Source organism: Megalobrama amblycephala, linkage group LG6 (assembly GCF_018812025.1).
Source record: "Megalobrama amblycephala isolate DHTTF-2021 linkage group LG6, ASM1881202v1, whole genome shotgun sequence".
NCBI classification, from domain to species: Eukaryota; Metazoa; Chordata; class Actinopteri; order Cypriniformes; family Xenocyprididae; genus Megalobrama; species Megalobrama amblycephala.
The window spans coordinates 28,809,692-28,827,690 of record NC_063049.1 but is presented as its reverse complement, the minus strand read 5'-3'; the positions used below and the strand labels follow the sequence as shown (position 1 = coordinate 28,827,690).

The window sequence follows — 17,999 nt, the reverse complement described above, 5'->3', positions numbered from 1 at the left end:
TGAATTTAAAACCCAGTATGTCATAAAAGACTTATCCTTCTCAGAATAAAAATATCACTTTATTCCTGAGAAAATCCACATCCTTGGACATCAAGGCATAGAAACAAACATGTACAGAGACAATGATGTAATATAACACTATAAATAAAAAATGAAATGTATAAGATCCGCCTCAATACCTGGGATACAGAGACCGTTTTGGGGATGGGACCTACAGAGTTGACAAACTTTGACAGCAATGAATACGGTAATTAGATTCGCCCCCCCATAAGAGTTCACAATTGTATGGTTCATTCTGGAAATAAACATCTTAGAGAGCCCTACTTCATAGTACGTAATATTTCAAAATATCAAAGCAATTTAAATGTGAATTTATTAGTGAGACCTTTGTTATAAAGCAACCATTTGAAAAATCTCAGGTACCCTTCATTTGCAAACACTGACTGATAAAATATGGTGACAATATTTACTGAAAATGTTACAAAAAAGCATTTACATTTAGTCTTCTCTGAAGGAATGTACACAATATTGGCATGTTTTCCCCTATAAATACTACAGATATACACCAGTGCCGTTGTAACTTCGTAGACCTACCAAAAATATTAGATAACACTGCAATTTCTTTACGTCAACAATTTATAAAAAGCTATGTCATGTATACAGTTTACATCTTGAAGTCAGAAAGAATTCAAACGGAACTCCTTCAAAATAATATCCATAAAAAAATGACAAAGTCCATTAATGTTTCCTAGTGTGTATTTCCTCAAGTGTTCCTGTTGTGGAAAACATCTCTGTATGGTTGAGTTCAAGATTCATAGGAAGTTTAGGTGCAAACATCAAGTGCTAAAGTTCATCACGTTGAGTGCCTGTTAAAATACAAATGTTCATCAGTCACAAGGCTTACTGAAAAAAATACTGTCCTTTTAGTGATGACTAAGTCTTACCTGTGTGCTGCGGTGATGGTGTACCCTGGATAATTCTCTCCTTTTGCTCCTTCAACTGTTTCAGAAACTGCTTTATCTCATTGTCATACTCAGACCATTCTGGAACAATCCTCACGGCTGCACTCAGCTTGGGCTCTTTGGTCTTTGGGTTATTGCACTGCAATAAATCAACCCAAAGAAAAGAGTCAATTGTGGTGGTAAAACACTTCCTTCCACCTTTTCCAACAGTGCCTTGAGTGGCTTTATTTCATTTCTTGAGCACTTCAAGTGAAACCTGCCAATGCCGTTCATCTATAATATAGCTTGATATCAACACTTTCATGACTTTTGAGTCACAAAGCACATTTTTACAACATAACAGCACTTTCGTTGTGCCGCTGGCACAGAAAGGTTTTTTTTTTTTTTTTTTTTTTTTTTTTTTAAGTTACATCAACTCTTAAGAAATGACACCAAAACTAAAAGCACACCACATTATTTCAGGCATTTAAGCATAATCCTCAAAAGGATAAGATCATGAGAAACATACATTATCAAGGGTAGGGCTGTGGGCTGATGTCAGTGAACTGATTTAAAACTGTACACTACTGTTCAAAAGTTTAGGTTTTAGCAAGATTTTATTTATTTATTTATTTGAAAGAAATTAATACTTTCATTTAGCAAGGATGCATTATATAGATTAAAAGTGACAAAGGCTTTTATAATGAATATTCATGCAATGAACATTATTTACTTTAAGTTTCTATAAAGGCTTTTCTTGTCAGCTGATCAATATTTATCTTTACTTAAATGGATTTAACGTATTTAGCACTTAGACGTCTTTAAACATCAAAATGTATTGGCAGCACTATATAAAGTAGAGAACTATTCATTATTACTGAATAGTAAAGCAATGATAATATGGAGTGACTGCAACCACAAGTTGGCAAGAAAAAAAAAAAACAATTGTTACAATTGCTTCCTTGCAGTAAAAGTCAGTGGCATAACTTTGTTTTAAAAAGTGGGACATAGAAGTCATGTTTAACGTGATAGTTTTATAATACAATATATTGTTAGTCCCAAGATTCTTCATTTCAGTGAATACATTTTTGAGTGCCCTAATGGTCTGGCGGTAGAGCTTTTGTTAAGCGAGTCAGAAGTTCTGGGTTCTGATCTGTCTTTGTATATTATTTTTCTTTTCTCATTAAAACCAAAGATGTTCATCAGTGATTGTAAATCAAGAGCAGGGATATGTTTGTGTGCATTTTGTTTTGTGATTTCACTGGATTGAATAGAGAGTCTCTGCAATGGCGTTAAGCAATAGATTGAAGCATCTGTATGACTGTGCACGAGCCACAAGAGAACACTGTTGTCTTTCGCCACTGATAACAGTGGCAACGAACGCTCAGCATGATTTCAAAAACAACACATTCAAGCGCCAGATCGCCTCTTATTTAACAAACAAATAATATGAAAACTGGAGATGTTTAATTTGTATTAGGTACATCCGTGCCGCAAGATGATTAAAAAAATGGAGGGGACATGTCCCACCCGCAAATTGTGCCCGTGGTAAAAATAAACCCATACGCCACTGAAGTAAAAGACGTTCACAACTAAACTTGGTATACATTAATGAGGTGAGAGCGCTGAATGGAATGCAGTGGTCAGCACTCTTGTGAAGCTGAGAGAGTGAGTCCAGCCTGTGCTGTGAGCTGCAGCCCTCGCACACATTTCCCTCACTGCCGTCTCTAATGAGACGTTTCCCTCTCCATTTCCCAGGAGCAGCCGGCAGGGAGGAAGAAGGTGTAAATGAGACTACTATTTTTGTCACTCTGTGTATGTGCGTTAGCCAGGGTGGGAATGAAGAAATCTGGGTATGATCAGACTGCAGGCATTTCAAACTGATATCACCTCACATAATGACATCAAGGCAATTTTTCGTAAAATGAAACGTAAAAGTAATTTGATCATCATTGCTAAAATGAGAATCAGTGCCAAATAAAACAGGGTTATGCTGGCAGATATAAAATATCCATACTCTGTAATGGTAACACTACAATAGGTAGAGATGCACCGATTGCAATTTTCTTGGCTGATTCTGATTTCCGATTTTTTTGTTAGTGTGATCTGCCGATACCGATTTTTGCCGATTCCGATTTTCTTTCTAAGAACTATAATACAAAAATCAATTTTTCTTCAATGCAAAGTTTTATTTTCATAAAAAAAAAAAAAAAAGTAAAAAGTCAGTAATAAAATAAGAACAAATAAAAAAAAAAAAAGGCAAACAACAGCATAAATAGATGCAATAGAATAAAGAGAGCTATGAAACTAAGTTTTACAGGTTAAGTAGGTTTTTATTCAGGTAAGAAATACTAGTGTTATTTTACATGTTACCTTAATTTCTGTAGTCTTTATTATTAAATATAAATTCATTCTTACCATTAAAGTTATAAAACGTATTCAGTCAAGAACAGAACGTGATTTTCTTTGTCTTTTGTTCTTTGATTAACATGACAGACAGCAGCAGGAATATAGGACTGCTGTCCCTTTAAGAGTTTATGAACGGACCCAAAACTGTTACACAACATGCATTCTCTTTCTCAACTATAACGATCCAAAACTGACTGTGTTTATCACCAAGACGGGAATTTTGACATAATTTTGTATGTATTTGACCGTTTAAGTGCAGTAAGTCACTCATTTTAGTACTTTTGACTTTTGACGTTTGACTTCTGACTCCGTTTGAGACTGAGCGTGGCTTGTTCGCTCCACTTATATAGATCAGTGGAATGCGGGAATGACAAAAATTATGCACAATACAAGCACCGGAGCGAATGAGACAGAGGAGGAGGCGCCCGCGCGGCTGAGTGTCACTTCACCGAGAGAGCGAGAACGTGCAGCTGACGTTATCGCCTGTGCCGCTGGTAACAAAACTGATCAGCTCGGAATCGGTATGAAGTGAGACTGATTGGCTGATCACCGATCTGGGCTGATCATGAGGAAAATCGGCCGATTCCGATCCATTAATTTTTTTATTTAATCTCCCCACCTTGCAAATGGCTCTCCCATTCTTGCTTAGCTGTAGCATGTTGCTAGTGCTGAAAGATAGCGTGGTGTGAATGCATACTAACCAGATCTATGGTCTTGGCTGTAGCTTTGGAATTGTCATCACACCAGGTCTCACACCACAGCCACTCCTGAGGTAAGGACTTGATGGCTACTTGATGAATCATGTTGTTGGGAAGGTCCTGTTAGCATGAAGCCCCAAAGAGAAACATTGAAATCACATGAAAGTCCTTCACTAGTGGTGAATAAATGGCTTTCTTGAGCGATATGTCAAGCTAATACCTGGTCCAGGTTGGACAGACTGTTGGGATCTTGGCTCAAGGCTTGGTACTGCCCTCTGAGCCGGTCTCCAGCTGCGATCTTTCTGAATTTCTTTAAGTCCACCACATATAATGCACTGGATGATAAGGGAAACATTTACTGAATATTACATCTCTCACAATTTCAGACATTCTTTCGATACTAAATTTTAAAATGTTATAGCATTCTATAATTTATAACATGACTAAAGTTTTAAAGACAAACATAATATTCTGTATTTTCAACGTACATTAATGTGATTTGCCTCGGTCTAACCTGATATGGTATCTCCTGTGTCCAAGATGAGAGGCCCAGTAGCCAGTCTTCCAAAAACGGTAGCCTTCCATTTCTTTTCGGCTGTCGCAGAATGGCGTGTAGCCATAGGGGGCGCCCTCTAAATCCAGATCTCTAAGCTCCTTCAAATCTGCCCTGACAATCTAAATATAAAAGCATTCACAGGGGCAAGTTTTGTAATTTGAAGATATCACTATTTGCTAATGTGCTAACAGGATGAATTGTTTGAGAAGTGCCTGTGAATTCCTTTGGCTGGAGTTATATAAAAAATGCCAAACTGTAAGACATGTATTGTTAAATCAGATTTACAGGTTGGTAAATGATGCATATCACCATGCATAAATATAAACATACTATCACTATTTAACTACCAAATCTGTCAAAATGTGCAGAATGCTGTGTCTTACAATGTAATGCAATGCTCAATTTGCCCTTCAATCGTGAGGGATAAACTGGAAGTAATATCAGCCATGATTTTTAATATTTTTTGCATGTCGTTCCAAACCCATAAGACTTTCGTTCATCTTCAAAACACAAATGAAGATATCGAAGTGATTTCTGTTCTACTGAAAGTAAACGTATAAACATATGAACAGTTTAATCCAAGTCTTCAGAGAGACACTGTCCTTTTAATATGATGAACAGTTTCAATTTAGGCTTTTATTTTCATATAATGCACATACAAAAGGCACATCAAATACAGAAGTTCAACTGTACTGACTTGACGAGCAAGAACAAACCTCACTCAACAAAGATGAACAAACATCTTATGGGTTTGTAACAACATGAGGGTGTCATTGATGACAGAATTAAAATTTCTGAGTGAACTAACCATATAAAATAAAACAGGATTAAAAATGCAAAACAACTGGAATTTATTTTCACATCCTATTTTTACAAATATGCAGCAGGCTAGCATTCCATTCAGAACCACTGTTGTTTTTCTCATGTGTAAGGTTACCTGATCAGCATCAACAAATATGATCTTGTCCACGGCCAGGGGAAAAAGCACATCCAGGAAGAGGATCTTATAACCCCAGATGATGCGCTGCTTTTCTGTCTGCTGGTGAAGCCAGCGGGGCCACTTATACTGGACCAGTTCATACTGGAAACCATATGCCTTCGCCATGTGAGAGATTGTGTCCTATACACACACAAACATAAAGGGATATACGATAAATTACAGAAGTATGTATTTATGGGTTATTTTTTTTCCCATTTTCTTCGGTTAAGATTAAGAAAAACATAATAAAAAAACATTAATAAAAAAAACTCCTATTCCCATAATCAGCTAGTACAATCACTATGTTGAAGAGTTCCTTGAGTAAAAGAAAGTCAACTGGTTACAATATGCACCTGTAAAATCATATTTACATATGCTCACATATATGCATACATATTTCCCTTTGACGTATTTATCTCCCTTCTCTCTGTTGTGATACATACATTGTCCATTTTCCTGTCTTTCAAAAGACTGTTTCCTGTTATCTCAACTTGAATGTTAGTCTTTCCATATTGTAAATTTCTGTAACAATTTGAATTCTCCTTGGGGGAAGTTGTTGGAGCCATAGGTGAGTAATCGCTTTTTTTTCCCACTGCTTGCCTCCAGCAAGGACCTTGATTTGTTACTCCTTTTTGTTCGGCTTTCAATTTAGGCATAATAAAGTAAGGGATAGTATTTTTCCAACAGAATTACCTTAAAGCCCTGGAATGAATAGTTACACACTGTGAATGCCATAAATTTAGCCATTCTGCATCAGAGATGTAAATCTGCATTCCTTTTCCCACTTTTCTTTAACATACTTAGTAGAGAGACTTTTAATATCTTGGATACAAGTATATATTATAGACATTAATCATTTTTCACTATCATCTGTATTCTAAGCTTTAATGAATATACACTGTACTTCAACGTTTCAAAGGGGAGCAATCATTTATTGCTCTTCTGATAGTTATATCATAGTAGTGTCTATAAAAATATATACAAATCTTGATTCTCCAGACCAAATCTGTTCATTAAATTCTGAAAACTACAATTTCACACCTATTCACATCTGTTTTTATTGGGAGCATAGTTGCATTCATATATCAAAGTAGAGTCTTTTGGTATAGTTACCCCTAAATACTTAATGCTCTGAGAATCCCATTTCAAATTATATATCTTACATAAAGCTTGAGAGGGGGAGTCTTGAAATTAAAAGTCATAATTTGTCTTTTGTTAATGTTCAATGAATAACCAGAAAGGTTCCCAAATGCTTTGAGGGAGGACCACAACCTTGGTACGGTGTTCAGGGTTGCTCAAATAAACAAGAATGTTATTGGCATAAAGGCTTATCTTCTCTTATTCGCCTTTAATATTAAGGCCCTGTATGTCCACATTTTCTCTGATTTATTGTGCCAGAGGTTCGATAAATAATGCAAATATAGATGGGATAATAGTCTGGGATAGATAACCATTTATTTTTAATAATACAGTGAAACCGAACCTGTGTAGCACTTGATACAAGTATAGCCAAGTCAAAAGCCTTCTCTGCATCTAGGTTAAGGAGGACTGCGCTTATTTGTTTTGAGTTATACAAGTCATTATCTGAAGTGTATGTCTAATATTGTCATGGGTTTGACTGTTTTGTATAAACCCTGTCTGATCCAAGTCTATTAATTCAGGTACAACTGTTTCTAATCTTTTTGCCAGGATTGAGGTATACAATTTGTTATCTACATTGAGTACTGAGATGGGTCTATATGAACTACATTCTTTCCTTGTTTATATATCAAAGATATGATAGCCTCATGCCATGACTGAGGGAGCTCTCCCTCTTTAAGTGTGTGGTTAAAAGATCTAAGTAGTAGGGAGATTAATTTAGTGCGGAAAATTTAATACCATTCATACGGGAATCCATCTTTTCTAGGAGATTTATTTGTCTTTAACCCATTTAATGCCTTGTCTAATTCTTCTGATGTTATTTCAACCATTAATATTTTGTTTTGTTCTGTGCCAATTGATTGTAAGTTCATATTGCTGAAGATGGTATCCTTTATATTACTACTTATTTTCCCTGTAGAAAGATTTTCTTCACTATATTTTTGTTCTTTGTTTGCAAAGGCGCCAGTCTAGAAGTTTAATGGCTCTAGGGCCAGTTTCATAGAATTTAATGATTTTTACCTGTTTTTCTACATCATCTTCATATTATTTTCATTTCTTCTCTCACAGTCTTTATTTTATTCAGCAAATGCGAGTTGTCTTTGTGCCTGTGTTGATCTTCCAAACCTTAAAGTTTTTTAGCAAGTCCCGCAGCTTCTTTTGTTTCTCTTTTTTTTCTGCAAGGAAGTCAAAATAATACGTTTTCCCCGTATAACAGCCTTAAGGCATCCAATAACACATGAGGTGAAACCTCTCCATTATCATTTTCCTGTATATAGTGGTTTAATTCTGTTTCAGCCGCTCTTGCACTGTTGTATCGTTTACTATTCCTGTGTTTAGATGCCAGATTCTATTTTTTGACATTACCGAAATATAATTTAAAATAAACTCCAGCGGGATCTGATATATCCCTGCCTCCAATATTACAATCTTTAATGCAGTTCAGATTTGATTTAAATGAAAATCAAAAAATCTATCCTGGACTATACTGAGTGGGGGGCCAAGTAATAGGTATATTGTTTATCTTTAGGGTTTAACCCCCTCCAGATGTCAATAAGGCCTAACTCTTTTAGAAATTTCAGCACCACTGAAGCCTGTGAAGTTGCTTTTGTGTTAGACAGGTCCAGTTTGGGTTGGAGATGGATATTTAAGTCTCCTTCACATATCAATGTACCATATGTTTTTGAGGCTATCATCTGTAATATTTTTCTAAAAAAAAAAAAAAAATTCCCACTGCCAGAAGCATAGATATTAAATAAAGTAACCAATGTCTTCCTTGTCTTTAATTTCAGATATAAACTTTTACAAAGTGGGAATCAAGATAGCTACTCTGTGTTTTCTACCATATCCATGTAATAAAATAAAAACATTTAAAACGCAATTTTTAATTTTTTTTTTCTCCAAATTTGACCAATGTGTTTCTTGCCAGAATATAATATTTGTTCTCTCCCTCTTTGCTATAGCCCTGCTTCTTTTCACCACATTATGCAACCCGTTGACATTTAAGAGACATTACCTTGTATTCCTGATATGTCTCATACTTTTATATATTTACAGAAGGTACCCATGAGAGTTAGAAGCATAGGCTTCTGTTCTGCTCATGGTTTAACATTTGAAAATGAAATTAAATATTTGAATGAAATTTAATATTAAATATTTTGTAAATATTGTAATTTTACAGTTGTACTATAAAATAAAATTATTATCATCATTATTACTATTATCATATTTTCTTCTACATATTTTATTATACAGTGAAATATTATAATAGTAATATTTCTTATTTTCTTTAATATTTCATTTAATAATAATAATAATAATAATAATAATAATAATAATAATAATAATAATAATAATAATTATTATTATTATTATTATTATAAAAACAATGATAATTATTAGTGTTTTTATTTTAGTCATATTAATATATAATCACAAGATTTTTGGTCAAATTATGTACCACTACAAACAAGCACAAGAATTTATAAATAAATCTGACATCACACCAAGATCAAGGCATCACACACAAAACTTGCATCTCTTATAAAGTGAAAAAATAAATAAATAAAAAAGATTCATTAAAAAATCTGATGCCATAAACTTTTTAAAGTTGGTCAAACCAGCAACTAGGTGTTCCTCAGAAATGTTTATTTGTAACTTCCTCAAAGACTGATTAAAAATAAAAATATATATAAAAATCTCTGAACCCCGGCTCTCAAAAATATCTATTCATCCAATCAGATTTGTGTGTGTGTGTGCGCGTGTATGTGTGTACAAAATGCATTTGTCAGTCAATGGATGGCGTGAGAGCCTAGAGCATGCTGGGAATTGTAGCAGTCTTACCTTGAATGAGGGGGAGAGGTAGTTTTTGAGGAACCAGAACTTGACAGGGGTTGCTGTGTGTTGAAGGACAGACAGCATCATTATTCTATAAGGGGAAAAAGGGGAAGCAGAAGAAACATGAGGAGCTAAAGACAACACTGACATAGTTGCAGTGGCGGAGCTAGGCCGGGGCTTGCTGGGACTATAGCCACGGCATAAATTTGCATAGCACCGGCACAGCCCCCCAAAGATTTCATAATAATTTTCCTGTTTTTTACTCCCAGCATCACTTTCATTAAAAAAAAAAAAAAATCATTAAAATTCTAAAAAAAATAAAATAAAGTTTAATAAATGTTTTAATGTGCCTATATGTATTAACAATGGTCTTGATTGGGGGAGGAGTCAATTAGGCCATGCTCAGGTGCTGTGTGCATTAGCGAACATTAAGCTCTTCATCAACAACCATCATAATGGAGCGTTATTAAATATCAAGCAAAAGACTGCAGACTTCAGACATCTCAAAATACATCAGAAGATAACAACAGACGTATTGTCCTCTTGTAATCTGCAATTGGTGAGTAGCTACTCTAGTGGCTTAAGCCCTTGATTACTGTCGAAAGCCCATCTATATTATAAACGTCAAATAATATAGATTTTTAATATTAAAGGGTTAGTTCACCCAAAAATGAAAATTATGTCATTAATGACTCACCCTCATGTCGTTCCAAACCCGTAAGACCTCCGTTCATCTTCGTAACACAGTTTAAGATATTTTAGATTTAGTCCGAGAGCATTCTGTCCCTCCATTGAAAATGTATGTAAGGTAGACTGTCCATGTCCAGAAAGGTAATAAAAACATCACCAAAGTAATCCATGTGACATCAGTGGGTTAGTTAGAAGTTTTTGAAGCATCTTATATAGATTTTGGTTCAAAAATAATAAAAAATGTGACTTTATTCAGCATTGTATTCTCTTCCGGAATTCTTTCCATTGAATTGATTTCATTGAATTGATTCCACTGAATCCTTTCATCTGTTGACGTTGGTAATGCACTTTTACATCGTTGTTTTTGGCGATTAGGACATCCGTGACATGCACACTTACGCACCATTTTAAAAAATAGCTTGAATACAGCGTGCGTCTCCCTCAGACTGTAGACGAAACTTTGGTGCACCAGATAACACGTCAGCAGCGTCTTACGTCAGCAGTGCGCTGCGGTTCACTGAACCCGAGTCGTGAACCCGGATGAACAATAGACCCGGAAGAGAATACAATGCTGAATAAAGTCGTAGTTTTTGTTATTTTTGGACCAAAATGTATTTTAGATGCTTTTTATTACCTTTCTGGACATGGACAGTATACCGTACATACATTTTCAATGGAGGGACAGAAAGCTCTCGGACTAAATCTAAAATATCTTAAAACTGTGTTCCAAAGATGAACGGAGGTCTTACGGGTTTGGAACGACATGAGGGTGAGTCATTACTGACATAATTTTCATTTTTGGGTGAACTAACCCTTTAAATCTTGACCATTGTTTGCCCTAGCCTAGTGCTGATGAAAAAAATAGAAGGTTGTTTTCAATCTAATTAAATGCAATAAATGCACAATATTGAAGTTATTAAATGTACTTAAATTTCCTAGCACCCCCCTTTGAACTGTTAAGCCCCATTTTTAGCACCACCAAGTAAAAAAATCCTGGAGTTGCCACTGCGTGGTTGTGTTCAAACAAGCAGTGATCCTACCTCAAGAAGCGCTCATATAAATGTCCAGAGGCCACTGAGAAAATGTTAAGAACGTCTTTCTTCTTGTCGCCATCATCCACACTTGGCCCACCAGCAAAGCTGCAAGACACCCAAAAACACATTTATCTCTCAAACTTAGTTTGGGGTTAGTTTTCAATAGAAGTCTCTTATACTCATCCAAGTCTGCATCAATTTATTTGATCAAAAATGCAGTAAAGAATTTATTCCTGTGATGGAAAAGCTGAATTTTCAGCAGTCATTTCTCCAGTCTTTAGTGTCACATGATCCTTCAGAAAATATGCTGATTTGGTGCTGAAGAAACATTTCTTATTATTATCAATGTTGAAATCAGTTGTGCTGCTTAATATTTTGTGGTAACCATGATATATATTTTTTCAGGATTCTTTGATGAATAAACATTTAAAAATAACAGCATTTCTTTAAAATAGAAATCTTTTGTAACATTATGTATTTAATGTCAATTTTGATCAATTTAATGCATACTTGCTCAATAAAAAACAAACTAAAATTTATTTGCCAATCCACTGGCAGATTTGTGGATATTGCAAAAAAAACCCTACTCAGTAAGAGGAAAAAATAAGCAGGTTTAATTGTTAAACAAACAGCTTGGTCCTTCAAATTGATAAACAGATCTCACTAAAGTTAAAAATTACTGAAAAAGGTCATATTATTGAGCATATTATCATTGCTGACTGACAAAGCCTCATTTACTGTATGAATGTCACTGAATTAGTTAACAAAATATCAAACCAAAGTAAGTGACATCGGCAAACAAATGACGCTAAACCTTTTCTCAGCACTAACTTCTGTTGGTTCAGCACTAACTGTTGGTTAGTTATTCTTTTAATAAGTTGATGAAAAAGAACACAGATTTTGCAAACAGTTTGCTGATCTATTAAGAAACTCACAGTATGCATGTTCTGAGGAGGTTCAGAGACTCCTGAAGATCTCAATTTCGATCATTGCCACAAAATAAAACAAGTGCCATCTGTAGCTTTCCACAACCTCCCTAGCCAAGATCTCACCTACTGCTGCCTCTGCACAGATATTCACATTAGAGCATTTTTTTTAATAAATAGCAAGCATCACACCTTAGGAACATTTCGGTCCCCCGTTTCCAAACCACATACTTTAAAATATAAATAATAAATAAATAAATAAATAAATAAGGCGAGACAAGATTTGTTAAATCAAGTGAAGTGGAGGTGATGTAACACTGCTGAGACAAGGTGGAATTTCCAAACAACCTGGCAAACTATTTCTGAATGTGAAGAACGATAGGTGTGAAAATCAAGTTGAGGAGAAACTCAATGAAAAAGATAGATCACCGCTTACAAACTGAAATTCTGCTGTGTCACTTGCTGACGCAACAAAATGTGAGTAAGAGAAGTAAGAGAATTAAAAGTATAGATTAAGTTCCCTACCTTTTCTCCAAAGAACTCCACACACTTCACAAAGACAGCAATGAGCAAAAGAGACAGATCATAAAACGTCATCAACAGAGCTGTTAGTTAAAATGCACACCCCCTGCACAAATATACACTACCGTTCAAAGGTTTGGGGTCAGTATGATTTTTTTTTTTAAAGAAATTTAAATTTTTATTCAGCAATGACACATTAATTGATCAAAAGTGACAGGAAAGACATGTTACAAAAGATTTCCATTTCAAATAAATGCTTGATATTCATCACAGAGCCCCAAATAAAATGATTCAGTTTCCACTAAAATATTAAGCAGCATAACTGTTTTCAAAATTAGTATTAATAAGAACAACAAATCAGCATATCAGAAGAATGATCACTGAAGGATCACGTGACATCAAAGACTGGAGGTAATGGTGCTGAAAGTTCTTTGCATCACAGGAATAAATAGAAAACAGTTATTTTAATTTGTAATAATATTTCACAATTTTACTATTTTACTGTATTTTTGGTCAAATAAATGCAGCCTGGTAAATATTAAAACCTTAACATTTTAAAATTTTACCAACCCCAAACTTTTGAATTGTGATGTGTGTGTATTTACATAGTCACAGGCAGGCCTACCCAGGATCTGCACACTGATTATGGGAGATTCTGCAGAATGGACTTGATTAACGTGTCCATTATCAAATTAGCCAAAACATATTTACTAAAAAATATATTTATAGATAACGACAGAAGCTTGTTGATTCAAATTCTGTAGAAATCTGCAGCCACAGACTCTACGCAGGCCTAGCCGTATGCAAAGATCTTGCACTCTCTTTTTCTGTGAATGTGATATTTTTATGACTTTAGAAAAACAAAGTGTTGTTCAACTCTGGATTTTAAAGATGTGATCCTAAATTTGATTCAAAAATCAGACTCACCTGGTTATTGAGTCCCAAATGCCTTTTGATTCGGTTTCTTCACTTAAAAGGTCCTCATTGAGTTTGTCAGGCTTTTTCTGGACCTAATATTTGAACAGATGTTACTTTTTCATTAGTCCCTTCAGCTAGTGTTTTATATGGAGGCACAGTCTGTAAATGCTTGTTAATAGATTGCGAGTACTACAGTAACATCACAACACTTACTCTAACTTTGATGATCTTGCTGTGGAAGCTGTTGAGCACCACGATGACATCACCAGCATCGGCAGGAGAGTCCGTTCCATCATGCCTGAAACATACACAACACCATATAAACACAAATAAACAGCCTATATCTACACTCCCTGAAGGAAATACCAGCGCTCACAACACAGCAAATAAATCTATAAAGCTTACTTTATCTACAAAAAGTTTGAATAGAGTCCATAGGTTTTGCAGTTTGAGTTGAATAACTTTTTTTTTTATTGAGTTGCAGAGTTACAGCCTAAGAATCAACTTGGCACCATGCCATCAAATTTGTTGATGCATTATTTGAGAATGGTTTGGTCAATCAAAAAGCTTTTAATACATTTTTGCCGGCATGGTTTGAAGATGATCTGAGCCAATTTTGGTGAAAATCGGACCATGATCTAGCAGGAGTTTGAAAAAGTATGTTTTTACAGAAATTCAAAATGGCAGACACAGTTCAACCGAATATGGCATAATTGGTATCATTGTTCTTGGTATGACTATCAAGACCAGTTTCATGAAAACAGGCTAAATTAAATCAAAAGCTATTAGCATTTATTGAAATTGCATTATGAATTCTGATTAGTGATGTGTCGTTCTTGAACGATTCGTTCATTTTGAATGAATCTTTAATGTGACTCGGGAAGAACGAGTCATCTCGGGGGGTGATTCGTTCAGTCGCGCATGCGCAATATTCTATAGGTTCTGTACTGCTAGTAGTAGTTCACCTGTTTCAGTCAATGCAGTCTGAGCCGGAAAGAGAATTGATTAGTTCTTTTCGTGAGTCTTTCGGGTTTTTGAGTCGTTCCTTAATCACATGACAGACCCATACGCTAAACCAATGTCATTTAATTTATGTCATTATGTCCTTTTTGAGCAATCTTCTTATACATATATTAGACCAATATGTCAAGTCTGCCTAGGAAAAGCAATTCAAAATTGGAGTAAAAATGAACAAACTAGGCTATACATACTTTGTATTGTAGACTTAGATTATTATATTATTATATAGCCTAGTGTTTATGTACAGATAGACAGTCAAAAAGACAAATTAATCAATATTTTATTTATAACAGGGTTTTATTTATTTATAAAATAATAACACCACAGATCCTCAAGAAACAGTAACAAAAACATAGTGACAGAAATGTCAGAAATAGCGTATGGGTCTGTCACGTGATTAAGGAACGACTCAAAAACCCGAAAAAACTCATGAAATGAACTAATCAATTCTCTTTCCGGATCAGATTGCATTAGTTTAGCGTATGGGTCTGTCACGTGATTAAGGAATGACTTAAACCTGAAGACTTGTCAGACAAGAGGTGAGGTGAGCTTATCATAAACTGAAGACCCAGGTAAAGAATGAATTAATCTTTTCTGTATCTAATAGCATTGTAGTTTTGTATTGTTTGTAGTGTGATCAACTTTTTGCGTAAGTAGTAGATGTGTTGGGGAAGTAACACGTAACATTTAATTACATTTGCTAAAATGAACAAAATGAACGAAATGACTCGAAAAAAGATTAATTCATTTTGCTGAACGAGACTCAAAAGTCTGAGTCGGTAAAATGATCCAAACTTCCCATCACTAATTCTGACCACAAGGTGGCCAGAACCACTGTTTCCGAAACTTGAATACTTTGAGGGCATGGTCGTGATCACACAAACAGAGTTTATAATACGCTAATGTGTTCATAAAATACAGCAATTTATGACAAAATTCAAATTGGCCGATGCCCATAATGGCCGATATGGGAAAACTGGGTGTCATTCGACTTGGCTTGCACTGAAGCAAAGCAAAAGCAAAAAATAGCCACAAAATAGACCAGTAGGTGGCACTGTGATGAAATGCTGCATGTAGCATCAGGTCATGCTTGTGATAACATGTACTGTTTTTGGTCTGAATATGAATATAACTTTTAATAACTTTTTGCCAGCATGGCCTGAAGGTGATGTAAGACAATTTTGGAGAAGATTGTTTTGAAAAAGTAAGTTTTTCAGAAAATTTAAAATAGAACAATTTTAATGTCGGAAAATGAAGTCATAGGCTGCAAATGAATCACTATTAGAATTGCTATTGAATTGCTAAGTGAAACTTGGGACAGTTGGTGGCGCAATACGGATTGAGTTAGAGACTCAAAATGAGTATCTGCTTTCCAAAATTGCTGTGGTTAATGTTCAGACTGTCCTCTATCCGTGTGCCAAATTTCACAACTTTTTACCATACAGTTCTACGGGCTGCCATAGACTTCAAGAGTGGAAGAAGAAGAAGATGACAACTAACAGATACAATAGGCCCCTAATAAACAGATGATCAACAATGAGGATAAGATAAACAGAAGAACAGCAATAACAACGACAACAACACAGAGGAGAAGAAAACAATGAACACTTCAAAGATGACAACGAACAATAAGGACAAAAATGTAATAAAACTGACAAAGAAAAACAATATTAAAGAGAACAAGAGGACAAAGGAAAAGGATGAAAAGGAAAAGGGACGAGAAGAACAACAATACGGATGAGAAAACGATGAAGATGATGAAGAACAAGTAGTAGAGTAGAACACTTGAGGAATACCAATAGAGTGCTGCCTTGCAATCACTGTAATTATTGAGATTTCTCACTAATGTCTCACAATTCAATACTGGGATTATTTTGAGCGTTTCTTTTGTCAAGTTCCTCCTGTCTCAGTGAGAAGTTGTGATGACATTAAAAGCATGATAAATGTCCAGTTATACAGGACACAGAGTGCTGTTAGCTTCAGCATCCAAAATGAAACCCTGGATCCATTAGGCTGCACTTTCTCAGAGCAGGATATCAGTGAATTACACACTGAAGGAACACTGCCTTCCCATTCATTTAGCAGTCAGCAGTGTGTGTGTGTGTGTGAGAGATACTTTTTCTCTCTCTCACACACTCTCTTTCTCTCTGTTGGTTTCTTTGTGTGCCAGACCCTAGACTGTATGAATAATCGCACTAGCAGTGTGAAAAATGACATTGCTTTCTAACTTTAACCTGCATGAATGGGGTATAAATTTTACTGTCTCCCATAATTCTAGAAGAATAACTTTCCTTAAAGAACGACTAAAACATGCACAATCTGAAAAAGGAATTAAAATTAAGGATAAACATTTTGGAGAGTTTTATGTCTGTAGTGTGGCTGTTTCTTTTTGCCCTTTATTTTGGATATCATCTCTATTCCTGGTACAGCATATTGCTAACAAATCCAAAATGACAGGGTTGTCTCCCAGGGAATGCATGTACTTCCTTTCATGCTTCTATCTCAGCCAAATGTACACTACCATTCAAAAGTTTGGGGTTAATACGTTCTTTTTTTTTTTTTTTTTTTTAAGAAATTAATACCTTTATTCAGCAAGGACGCATTAACTTGATCAAAAGTGAGTCTATTTTTCCCTCAGTTTTCTCCGTTACAGGAATAAATTACATTTTATACTAGAAAACAATATGATATTAATAATATGATATAATCATATTTAGTGACAGTAATTTTTGATCAAACAAATGTAACCTTGGCAAACATAAGAGACTTCTTTCAAAAACATTAACAAATCTTACAAACACCAAACTTTTGAATGGCAGTATGTAAATCCACAAAGAGAAAACACTCACGCCTGTATTTGATAGATGTCCTCTGAGCGGCCCTCACGCAGCCTCAGGATCCACGCGCCGGGGTTGGCCTTCAACTGGAAATAGCCCTGTACAATGCAGTGGGTTAGTTTTTGCTTTAGTGTTCCGCAGAAGAAATAGTCATACAGGTTTGGATTGACATGAGTGTGAGTAAATCATGAGAGAATTCTCATTTTGGGTCCATGTAACACTTACCACACTAGGAAAATTCCTTTAAGAGATTTAACAAATGAAAAATACAATATATATTTGGAAAAAGCCAAGAAGAGGGACAAACTCACCAGGTTGGCCATCACGATGGTGTCATGCATTAGAGGTTCCTGTCTCATGCCCAGTGTAAACTGAAGACCTCGGGGAGGCTGGCCTGTGGACAGGTCAAAACAGTGGCCCTCCAACAGCAGATACTCAAGCTCATACTCTGCATTCACTACACTGCTGATCTGATGGACAAAGTAAGAGAGAAG

The 17,999-nt window shown here is 35.3% G+C and overlaps 1 protein-coding gene across 5 annotated transcripts in view; it reads right to left on the bottom strand.

Moving 5' to 3' along the window:
• Positions 1-40: 40 nt before the first annotated feature.
• uggt2 (UDP-glucose glycoprotein glucosyltransferase 2) overlaps positions 41-17,999 on the bottom strand; it is a 41,059-nt gene continuing 23,100 nt past the window's right edge. For 3 of the 5 annotated variants that reach the window (XM_048193702.1, XM_048193701.1, XM_048193703.1), the window contains exons 29-41: positions 17,817-17,975; positions 17,518-17,603; positions 13,862-13,946; positions 13,658-13,740; positions 12,734-12,757; positions 11,289-11,387; positions 9,565-9,649; positions 5,542-5,724; positions 4,563-4,723; positions 4,269-4,383; positions 4,052-4,168; positions 945-1,101; positions 41-866 (exon numbers count right to left, since the gene is read on the bottom strand). In XM_048193702.1, coding sequence (XP_048049659.1) covers positions 844-866; positions 945-1,101; positions 4,052-4,168; positions 4,269-4,383; positions 4,563-4,723; positions 5,542-5,724; positions 9,565-9,649; positions 11,289-11,387; positions 12,734-12,757; positions 13,658-13,740; positions 13,862-13,946; positions 17,518-17,603; positions 17,817-17,975 — 1,377 coding nt within the window. In that variant the 3' untranslated portion in view covers positions 41-843. Of the gene's footprint in view, positions 867-944; positions 1,102-4,051; positions 4,169-4,268; positions 4,384-4,562; positions 4,724-5,541; positions 5,725-9,564; positions 9,650-11,288; positions 11,388-12,217; positions 12,347-12,733; positions 12,758-13,657; positions 13,741-13,861; positions 13,947-17,517; positions 17,604-17,816; positions 17,976-17,999 lie in introns of those variants that run through there. The other 2 variants (XM_048193704.1, XR_007185319.1) reach the window with 2 other exon arrangements.